Source organism: Bufo gargarizans, chromosome 4 (assembly GCF_014858855.1).
Source record: "Bufo gargarizans isolate SCDJY-AF-19 chromosome 4, ASM1485885v1, whole genome shotgun sequence".
Taxonomy (NCBI): Eukaryota; Metazoa; Chordata; class Amphibia; order Anura; family Bufonidae; genus Bufo; species Bufo gargarizans.
The window spans coordinates 407,464,861-407,476,878 of NC_058083.1; the positions used below are offsets into that span (position 1 = coordinate 407,464,861).

Sequence of the window (12,018 nt, forward strand, 5' to 3'; positions counted from 1 at the left end):
TGTTGTGTGTGACCACCCTCCCTATGAACTGCACCGTCTTTCACTTGTATGCACCGTGTGAATAAACAAAGCATCGTGTTTTACACCAAGACCATTCTGTGTTGCCTCTATACTGCACTCGCTACCACTGCCTACCAGAGCGGATCCCCACAATATATATATATATATATATATACACTGTAAATGTTTTATTGGAAAGAGATCAATAATCAATTCAGCTGAGCTTAAAGTTCTGATATTCTTTCAGTTACGGTAGTTTTCTATTTACTGGTATATTCACTCCACCGACTCTAGAGCATTAGAAAGGAGCTACGATCTTTAAATAAACAATTGCTGAAAATAAAAAGTGAGATTTTAGTTTGAATGTTTTTCCCAAGAGTTCTTACAATGTGCAACATGAATTTCTTTAATTGCATTTTGTATTTGAAAACACAAACTAAACCATATACCAAATGTGTTCTTTCACAGTTTCCTACACCTTGGCCAAGTGCAAATTATAAATTCCATCAATTATGTAGGCTATGTGGAATAGGTATTGAAATCATTTTGAAAGTATTTTTGCCTGGTGCATGGGGAAAACTTTACTCTGGCTATATTTTCCATTTCAAGGAAAAATGCTAACTTATATTGTACTGGCCACTGCATCCATATTTACAGTATTGAGCAGCTCAGAGTGGACTGGACTGCAGTGTAAAAATGAAGTGCAATTTGCTCCCAAAAACTTGTACATATTGACTGTACATCATGCTGGGGCTGCGCCGTTAACGCGCATCCACAGGTATCCACCTCATCCCAAGTGTGCCTCATATGATCACATTCTGTGCATTGATCACACGGCACCCTTGTTCACCATATAGGCGCATCCTTACTTGCGAATATCTCACTTCATGTTACCCAGTTAGTAACATTTTAACATTATCTGCATCCGTGTTCACCTGTCAACCCTCGTTCCCTGCGCTACATGCCATTAGCCGACTCAAGGCTTTATTATTCCCTGTGTTACCACGGAGACGCATACACTGTGCATCCCATGTGATCACCAGACCGTTAAACATTGGCTGAGTGATCTTGAGTTCCGCCCATCCCCTGCCGCTATCCCGCCCATCCCACGTGGTGCCGCCGGCGTGTGACGTCACTGGCTGTGTCCACTCCTTGCCTCGTATGCGTTGCCTCGGCTCAGGGTTCCCTGATGCCTGGGTCACGTGACCGGGCGGGCAGCGGCGCTCCAGGCTGGCGTCGCACGCCGCCGATGACGTCAGTGGGGAGGATGGGCGACAGAGATGGAGTACGATTATTTAAAACCCACTACCTAGGTATACTATTGCGGCTGGTTTATTACGTTGTTACCCCTAACCAGAAGGGTCTCATCTGTTAGGGATTATTGTTTCCCCCGGACCGTTCAGCACAGGACTACCCCTCCTGTGCAATACTGCATCCCACCCTGGGATAGCAGAGCACAAGCTTTTACAGCTTGTCCCCTTCCCCAGTGTTTACTCAGCCTCAGGTCAGATACCTGTGGCTATCTATCTGTCACCTTCCTGCAGTCGTTCCCCTGAAGAGTCACGGACAGAAACGTGCCACGTCGGCAGACCATTGGAAGTATTTTCATCTTTTTCTTCACTGGCAAATTGTCTGTAGTTCTAGGGTTCAGGTCCAATACAAGGACAGGCTACCGGATGGGGTCGCCTTTTCCAAGGCGAGTGCTCCGTGTAGGTAGCTAGAAGCATAATAGCCCCCTTCCCCTGTGTAGGGGCTCATTGTCACTTTGGAGTGTCTGCATAGCCTGAATTGTTTCAGTACTCTGATCAATTTTTGCTCCCAAAAACTTGCCACCACATTTTTTGAGTGCTCTGGACAGGAGCTCCTGGAAAGGAGCGTGGCTTTTTAGAAAGGGGACGCATCAATCTGCCCCAAAATTCTTGCACAAAGTTCTGCTGCAAAGTAAGCTAATTGGTGGTATAAACAGGCTAAAAATACAGCAGATTTATAATCTAGCATTAGACACTGTGATACATTTGACACATATTTAGTCTCCCTAGTCTAAGTTAATACTGTCTAAATCTTAGACAGTATTAGAAAATCTGCTCCATTGTGTATGTTTTGTAGTGCTGATGACTGTGTCCGGTGAATTTCAAACAAAATAGTAAAACAGCACACAACAGTATCAGTAAAAGGCCTGAGGGCCTTTCTTCCGGCATCTCCTTTCTCCTAGAGGGCATGGCTGCTGGAGCATTGATGTTACGGTGGCCTGTGTCCCCTGGCACTTTTCTCCTCCAAGCAGCACAGCTGCCTCTCTACCTTCTGTCCGCTATGCTATGTCCCATAGAGCATGCACTCTCTCCCTAGTTCTTAACAGGCCTTCGTGGACACTCTAATCTGTCCTCAGCCATTGTCTGGTGCCCCTGGGTTATTTTAGGCATCCTCTCCATGGGAAGATGCCTGAGCAATAGGGTTCCTACTAGTCTAGTCCTTGCGAAGTTGTATACTGTTGTCTGTTGAACGTGCCCCGCCCGCCCAGACGTCTGCCTGTTTGACATACTGAAACTGTGCCACATACTGTGACCCATTGTCTGTTTACTGGATTAAAAACTAGTGTCTCTCAACACCACCTGTCACTGAACAGAGACTACTGCAAGCGGCCTGAGTGAAGGGGTGGGTGAGTGAAAACCAGTGGGCGCCTTAACAGTAGGCCTAAGGCCTCTTGCACACAAACTTATTTTCATTCCATTTCCATTCAGGTTTTTTTGCGAACCGTATACGGAAATATTAATTTCAATGGATCCGCAAAAAAAAACGGAAGGTACTCCGTGTGCATTCCGTTTCCGTATTTCTGTTCCGCATAAAAATAGAACATGTCCTATTATTGTCAAGGATAGTACTGTTCTATTAGGGGCCAGCTGATCCGTTCCGCAAAATACGGAATGCACACGGATATCATCCTTATTTTTTGCGGATCCGTTTTTTGCAGACTGCAAAATAGATACAATCGTGTGCAAGAGGCCTAAGCCAAATCCAATCAGTGACACAGTGGATCCACACCCCCTTTGTTACAATCAGCAGCTAGTGAAGGTACAGAGGGTGAAGCAATCTACAGCCCATCCTCTGCTATCAGACAGCAATAATGTCAGTGAGAAATCTTATGACACACTTGTCTTTCTTGTTTTACAGGACACTGTACATATTCCACAAGCCAAATACATATCCATATACATATCAGAAAGCAGATTTCAAGGTAAGGGTCTGTTATATATCTTGGTGTACACTGCTTCGAGGTTAAGCTAACCCTACACATTACATTAATGTCGGCCAAACCCACTGAGTTCAGCACCACAGCCAATCATCTAGTGTGTATAGGAGCACCCAACTTTCCTAACAGCAGGTGTTGCGGAAGAGAAGGATTTCAACATGTCCCATCGTTTTGTTCTCGGGGAAGATAAGCCTCTGCCATGGGTTACTTACTCCCCAGTGATTTGCCGTGTTGAGTATGCATGTGTACTGGGGAGGGGGGGTCTGGAGGGGTGTTCAGTAGTGTTGAGCGAATCGAATCCGACGAAGTGGATGCGAATTTCAGGATAAATTAGATCCGTCACAAAGCTGAATTTCCTTGTGCTTTGTGGTAGCGAATCGATTTAACCTGAATTAGCATAAAAAGCAAAAAAAACAAAATCATACTTACCTGCTCCATTTGCTTGCGGCGGGCCGGCCGCCTCCATCTTGATTGAAGATCTCGACTGAAATCCCGTGTGTGGTGATGTATGATGAGATTTCGCGCCAGATCTTCAAGCAAGATGGCAGCGGCCGGCTCGTCAAGAGCAAATGGAGGCAGTTTGTTTACCCTGCATTTTTGCTACCAGATCCTGCGATCATGTATGAACACGGCATCTGAGCGGTACAATGACTGAGGGGTTACAAAGTCATTCATCACAAAGCAATTTTTTTTTTTTATTCGGCAAAGCAGCCAAATGGAAATTTTAAGAACTTTACTCTTCTCTGATGTTTGGACAACATCTAATGTTCATTGCCAGCTTCACTCTTAAGGGGATACCAGTGAATTGCATGTGCTGAAATACTCTGTTCTGTCAAATATTTTGATAATCTGGGGCTTTAGAGTCTCATCCTCTCCTGCATTGTACGCATACTTGTAGAGTGAATACAGTAGAACCTGATCAAACATGAGTGGAACGGTACAAACATTAACCTATTCTCGTGATTGTGATTTTGTGTTACCATTAATGGATGAATCTAATAATTCGTAGCCTTTAAAGGACAAGCAATTACCGAATCCTAGAATAAGAACAGCTCCAAGCTGAGTACACTATGTTAGCCTAGTTATATTTAGTCTTTCATTTAACAGATCTTTCTAACCCACTTTCCTGGTTAATTCTCTTGGCTTTAAGCTCATTATAAAGATTTGCATTATTAGATTATTCACCTCCTGAGATGTTTGGATGTATTTTTGAATTAATTCGACAATTCATATAAATGGAATGAACTTAAAGGAAACCTGTCACCAGGATTTTGCGCATAGAGCTGGGGACATGGGCTGCTAGATGGCCGCTAGCACATCTGCAGTACCCAGGTCCCATAGCTCTCTGCGCTTTTATTGTGTTAAAAAAACGTTTTGATTGATATGCAAATGACCTGATATGAGTCCTGTATCCGGAGATGAGTCAAGCGGAAAGGAGCCCAGCACCGCCCCGCGTCCTCCGAATCTCCTCCTTGCTGGCTGACGTCACAGAGCTGGAGCGCCGAAATCTCGCGATGCGCGAGCTAGCGCATGCGTAGTTCATTCCCTGTGCTGATGCCAGCACAGGGAATGAACATGATGCCGACACTGCACATGCGCTAGCTCGCGCATCGCGAGATTTCGGCGCTCCAGCTCTGTGATGTCAGCCAGCAAGGAGGAGATTCGGAGGACTCGTGGCGGTGCTGGGCTCCTTTCCGCTTGACTCATCTCCATCTAGCAGCCCATGTCCCCAGCTCTATGCGCAAAATCCTGGTGACAGGTTTCCTTTAAAGGGTTTCTGTCACCAGATTTAACCCTATTAAGCTAGCTGACATTAGCTATGTGCTAATGTCAGCTAAACCTAACTATCCTATTCCTACTTTTCTCTATGCCCCGTTACGCCAGAAATCTAACTTTTATAATATGCTAATTAGCCTCTAGGGGGGGGGGGGGGGGCATTTCTCCTTCTCCTAGAGGCTCCTTTCTCCCTCCAAGTCCTGATTGACAGGGCCCGGCAGCGCTCGCATCTGTCTGCCAGCCCTGTGCTCTGGTGAAATATTGCGCCGTTCAGCATTCGGCGCAGGTGCGGTGAGGGAAAGATGCTCGCAGGCTGCCAGCTTCCTCACCGCGCCTGAACCGAATACTGAACGGCGCGAGATTTCACCACAGCACGGGCCTGGCAGACAGATGCGAGCGCTGCCTGGCCCTGTCAAGGACTTGGAGGGAGGCGACAAAGGTGGGAGAACGGAGCCTCTAGGAGCAGGAACAACGCCCCACCCTGCTCCTAGAGGCTAATTAGCATATTATAAACGTTAGATTTCTGGCGTAACGGGGGCATAGAGAAAAGTAGGAATAGGTTAGTTAGGTTTAGCTGACAATAGCACATCGCTACTGTCAGCTAGCTTAATAGGGTTAAATCTGGTGACAGAATCCCTTTAACATCTCCGTACAAAATGTTATTGCTATTTAGTAGCACAAGGCTTACTTAAAGTCCTAGATGAAAACCTTCTCCATCTGTTGAGTGAATACAATAGTATAGCGTGAAAGGACTATAAATAACTGAATAGCTTAAATTATTGATTGGAAGTGATGAAGGACAGGGAGAGAGGACAGCGACAGTGAAAACAGTGCTGCTCCTGAGACTGTCAAACTTTTTGACCCTTGTGCCTTTCGTCTGTTACGTCAACATGCAATTAATTATTTAGTACGGAATGTTGCTCAGTGCTTATGTAATTTTAACTTTGTATTTAGCACCTTCAGATGTCTATGTTGGTGGCAGATGATGAGGAGCCTTTGTCAAGTCATTACATAAGCACTGCATTAATATGTGACAATTATATTTGATTGCAATTTAATTGACCTTGGCCAAGTTAGGAACCTGCAGAGAGACCATTGCATTGACTTTTCCATATATGAAACATTACTTTTTATGCCTTTTTTCCACACGTAAAATTGGATGAAGTCAATTTTTATGTTTTATATATATATATTTTTTTTATACTACCACAGACAACAGATGATCGAGATAGAGGAACCTATTTCCTATGTGTTGATAACCTGAGGCCTACAGAAATTTTAGTTAGCTTTTCAGCACTGACCCACTGGGGAGATTCCCTTGGTAAGTTCAAGAGTTTTGTTTTTAGTTAACTACTTCATGACCTGGGTGTTTGATTTTTGATGGGACTTCTGGTTTAATGGCAAAAAAATGTTTTGTTTGACTGTCCAAGTGACTTGGCATCTATTTTAATAAATAAGAAAGACTTCTGTACTCTACTTTGGAGTATAGGAGTCTTATTTATTGTGATTGGTTTGGGAACCATCTCCTGATACCCATGAATCCTTCAAACGAAGTGACATCTAACCATGTACTATAGGAATCTATTGTGACAGATATAATCAATGTGTTAAAATGGAGCCCATCACTGCCGTGGTGCCCTGTAGTCTACATACTTAAATACAGTCATGTGAAAAAATTAGGACACCCTTTGAAAGCATGTGGTTTTTTGTAACATTTTTAATAAAAGGTTATTTCATCTCCGTTTCAACAATACAGAGAGATTAAAGTAATCCAACTAAACAAAGAAAACTGAAGAAAAGTCTTTTCAAGATCTTCTGTAAATGTCATTCTACAAAAATGCCTATTCTAACTGAGGAAAAAGATAGGACACCCTTGCCCCTAATAGCGAGTGTTACCTCCTTTGGCTGAAATAACTGCAGTGAGACGGTTCTTGTAGCCATCTACCAGTCTTCGACATCGGTCTGAGGAAATTTTACCCCACTCCTCAATGCAGAACTTTTTCAGCTGTGAGATGTTTGAGGGGTTTCTTGCACGTACAGCCCTTTTCAAGTCACCCCACAGCATCTCAATGGGATTCAAATCTGGACTTTGACTTGGCCATTCCAGGACTCTCCATTTCTTCTTTTTCAGCCAATCTTTGGTTGATTTACTAGTATGTTTTGGGTCATTGTCATGTTGCATGGTCCAGTTCCGCTTCAGCTTTAATTTTCTAACTGATGGTCTCACATGTTCTTCAAGCACCTTCTGATACACAGTAGAATTCATCATGGATTCTATGATGGTGAGCTGACCAGGTCTTGCTGCAGCAAAGCAGCCCCAAACCATGACACTTCCACCTCCATGCTTCACAGTTGGTATGAGGTTCTTTTCTTGGAATGCTGTGTTTGGTTTACGCCAAACATGTCCTCTGCTGTTGTGTCCAAATAATTCAATTTTGGACTCATCTGTCCAAAGAACATTATTCCAGAAGTCCTGGTCTTTGTCAACTTTATCTCTGGCAAATGTCAGTCTGGCCTCGATGTTTCTCTTGGAAAGCAAAGGTTTCCTCCTTGCACACCTCCCATGCAAGTTAAACTTGTATAGTCTCTTTCTGATTGTAGAGGCATGTACTTCTACATCAACAGTAGCCAGAGCCTGCTGTAGTTCTCGAGATGACACTTTAGGGTTTTTGGAGACCTCTTTTAGCATCTTGCGGTCTGCTCTTGGGGTGAACTTGCTGGGGCGACCAGTCCTGGGCATGTTGGCAGTTGTTTTGAAAGCCCTCCACTTGTAGACTATCTTCCGGACAGTGGAATGGCTGATTTCAAAATCTTTTGAGATCTTTTTAAATCCCTTCCCAGACTCATAGGCTGCTACAATCTTTTTTCTGAAGTCCTCTGACAGCTCTTTTGCTCTCACCATGGTGCTCACTCTCACTTCAACAGTCAGGAGCACACCAAACTAAATGTCTGAGGTTTAAATAGGGCAAGCCTCATTCAACATGCAGAGTAACGATCTACTAATTATGTGCACCTGGTGTGATATACCTGTGTGAGATCTGAGCCAATTTAAGAGGGAATACATGTGAGGGTGTCCTATCTTTTTCCTCAGTTAGAATAGGCATTTTTGTAGAATGACATTTACAGAAGATCTTGAAAAGACTTTTCTTCAGTTTTCTTTGTTTAGTTGGATTACTTTAATCTCTCTGTATTGTTGAAACGGAGATGAAATAACCTTTTATTAAAAATGTTACAAAAAACCACATGCTTTCAAAGGGTGTCCTAATTTTTTCACATGACTGTATACCTAATCTGAACCCTCGATAAATGTATTTTGATCCAAATTCAAATCAAGACCAAGGGACAGTCTCCAGACCATCTGAATAGAGTCATGCTCCTCCCCTCAACACCTTTCTTACAACTCACTTTGGTCCCAATGTCATCAAGCCACTGGTTTAAATTTGGAGCAGGTGCACAGCTCTGCCCACACTTGCACATTCAGTGCCCTTCTCTATAAACTAGATTTCAGCTAGTAGCTTGATGACATCTGAACCATGCCGAAGGGTGGAGCGTGGCTTTATTCAGATAGGAATGCCTGGGCACCATTAACATTGTCTATCTCGTGGGCTCTTTTCAAGAAATTTGGATATGGATCAACAGTTATTTTGCAATGTCTCAGATCATCAGCAAAGTGGATGTCAAGTACAGGTCACCAGGAACAGTCTAACTTTTAAAAAATACAGTGGCAGACTCTCTTTAATACATTTTTAGACCAATCTACTAAGCAAGAGGCATATTTGTAAAGAATAAATCAAGGCAACTGGACGTACTGTAGATTTCTTGAAAACGTTTCACTTGTTCTTCCAACAAGCTTTCTCAATTCTGAGTGACTGTACAAGAATTCTCTGGGAATAAATATGTAACTGAATCAACATCTGGTAATTATACACAGCATGGGGTCAGAGGTCATTATACCCAGCATGGGGTCAAAGGTGTTGATTCCATTATCCTAATTGGAGTCAGTAGGTGATAAAGACTTCCCAGAAAAAGGTGTCAAGACAGCATTGTATGTGGCAGACAATAGTTGTCTAACCTCCCCCCCCTTCCCCCCCGACTCTATTCAAGCTTGGCTTCTCCATTTTTACGTAGATGGAGAACGAGTGAAACACTTTCAAGAAATCTACAGTAAGTCCAATTGCCTTGATTTATTTTTTTCAGATATATACCATGACCTGGATAAATGAGAACCTTCACAGACATAAGCAAGAGGCACTTCTGCTTCCTTACATTTAGGCTAATTTTGCATGATGGTGACCAAATAATGCTACCATTCAATGCTCACATAATATTACCATACTGTGCCGAGTAGCAGTCTATAACTAACTTGATGCTATAAGAAAAGTCTTCCATGTATTACATTGTTGGCTGTTCTAAAATGGATGACAAGTAATACAGCATTTTCACTGCAGCAGCTAACCATTGCCGGGTTCCAGTGTTAACTGATTGCCAGGCCAATTTCTATTTTACCCCTTAATGGCCAGGCCTGAAAAGGCCTTAATGACCAAGCCAGATTTTAGAAATCGGGCATTGTGACTTTATTAGAGAATTACTCATTAAAGGTATTGCACATCCAAGAAATTCTGACATCGTTTTTGTACTTTATTTAGGTGGTATAATTAGATCTATGTGATTTGCAAATATTTACTAAAAACACAAAAGTTGAAATGTTTCCCCTATTTTTAACTGCAATATGTCACATATATACATATTGATACATACTGTACAAAAATGTTATCAGATATATATTTCCATATGTTTACTTTATTTTAGAGGCCCTTTTGAATTTTTTTTCCATTTTTGAACAGTTTTTTTAAAATTTTAACGCTTTTTTTAAATTTATTTTTAAATACAGTGTTTTCCTGCACCAAACCAAGTTTGTAGAGGTTCTTAGGTGTCATAATGATTAAAAAACAAACAAAGTGAGTGACCCTATTTGGAAAACTAGACCCCTTAAAGGGATTCTGTCACAAAGTTTTGGCCTATAGAGCTGCAGACATGCACGGCTAGATCGCCGCTAGCATGTCCACAATATATCTGTCATATAGGGCTGTGTGCTTTTAATGTCTTTAAAAAAGGATTTTTATAGATATGTAAATTAGTGTTGTATGTGTCCAAGGGGCTGTACTAAACTTCGTGGAGCCCAGCCTCGCCTGCCTGTGAAGGAGCCCAGCACCGCCTATGTCCTCCGAATAGATTGCCGTAATCTCGCGATGCGTGAGCTCGCGCATGCTCAGTTCTTTCCCTGAGGCTGATGCCAGCACAGGGAAGGAACACTATACTGGCACTGCGCATGCGCAAGCTCGCGCATCGCGAGATTACGGCAATCTTTTCGGAGGACATAGACGTGGCTGGGCTCCACGAAGGTTAGTACAGCCCCTTTGACACATACAACACTAATTTACATATCTATAAAATCATTTTTTAAAGACATTAAAAGCACACATCCCTATATAACAGATACAGACGTGGACAAAATTGTTGGTACCCTTTGGTCAATGAAAGAAAAAGTCACAATGGTCACAGAAATAACTTTAATCTGACAAAAGTAATAATAAATTAAAATTCTATAAATGTTAACCAATGAAAGTCAGACATTGTTTTTCAACCATGCTTCAACAGAATTATGTAAAAAAATAAACTCATGAAACAGGCATGGACAAAAATGATGGTACCCCTAGAAAACACAGAACATAATGTGACCAAAGGGACATGTTAATTCAAGGTGTGTCCACTAATTAGCATCACAGGTGTCTACAACCTTGTAATCAGCCATTGGGCCTATATATATGGCTCCAGGTAATCACTGTGTTGTTTGGTGATATGGTGTGTACCACACTCGACATGGACCAGAGGAAGCAAAGGAAAGAGCTGTCTCAAGAGATCAGAAAGAAAATTATAGACAAGCATGTTAAAGGTAAAGGCTATAAGACCATCTCCAAGCAACTAGATGTTCCTGTGAGTACAGTTGCACATATTATTCATAAGTTTAAGATCCATGGGACTGTAGCCAACCTCCCTGGACGTGGCCGCAGGAGGAAAATTGATGACAAATCTAAGAGACGGATAATCCGAATGGTAACAAAAGAGCCTAGAAAGACTTCTAAAGAGATTCAAGGTGAACTTCATGCTCAAGGAACATCAGTGTCAGATCGCACCATCCGTCGTTGTTTGAGCCAAAGTGGACTACATGGGAGACGACCAAGGAGGACACCATTGTTGAAAACGAATCATAAAAAAGCAAGACTGGAATATGCCAAACTACATGTTGACAAGCCACAAAGCTTCTGGGAGAATGTCCTGTGGACAGATGAGACAAAAATCGAAGTTTTTGCCAAGGCACATCAGCTGTATGTTCACAGACGAAAAAATGAAGCATATCAAGAAAAGAACACTGTCCCTACTGTGAAACATGGAGGAGGCTCTGTTATGTTCTGGGGCTGCTTTGCTGCGTCTGGCACAGGGTGTCTTGAATCTGTGCAGGGTACAATGAAATCTCAAGACTATCAAGGAATTCTAGAGAGAAATGTACTAGCCAGTGTCAGAAAGCTTGGTCTCAGTCGCAGGTCATGGGTCTTGCAACAGGACAATGACCCAAAACACACCGCTAAAAACACCCAAGAATGGCTAAGAGGAAAAAATTGGACTATTCTAAAGTGGCCTTCTATGAGCCCTGACCTCAATCCTATTGAGCATCTTTGGAAGGAGCTGAAACATGCAGTCTGGAAAAGGCACCCTTCAAACCGGACACAACTGGAGCAGTTTGCTCATGAGGAGTGGGCCAAAATACCTGCTGAGAGGTGCAGATGTCTCATTGACAGTTACAGGAAGCGTTTGATTGCAGTGATTGCCTCAAAAGGTTGCGCAACAAAATATTAAGTTAGGGGTACCATCATTTTTGTCCATGCCTGTTTCATGAGTTTATTTTTTTACATAATTCTGTTGAAGCATGGTTGAAA

The 12,018-nt window shown here is 42.6% G+C and overlaps 1 protein-coding gene across 4 annotated transcripts in view; it reads left to right on the forward strand.

Moving 5' to 3' along the window:
• ADGB (androglobin) overlaps window positions 1-12,018 on the forward strand; it is a 281,668-nt gene that overhangs the window by 147,748 nt on the left and 121,902 nt on the right. For all 4 annotated transcript variants that reach the window (XM_044290689.1, XM_044290690.1, XM_044290691.1 and 1 more), the window contains exons 16-17: window positions 3,169-3,232; window positions 6,236-6,344. In XM_044290689.1, the coding sequence (XP_044146624.1) occupies window positions 3,169-3,232; window positions 6,236-6,344 (173 nt within the window). The remainder of the gene's footprint in view (window positions 1-3,168; window positions 3,233-6,235; window positions 6,345-12,018) is intronic.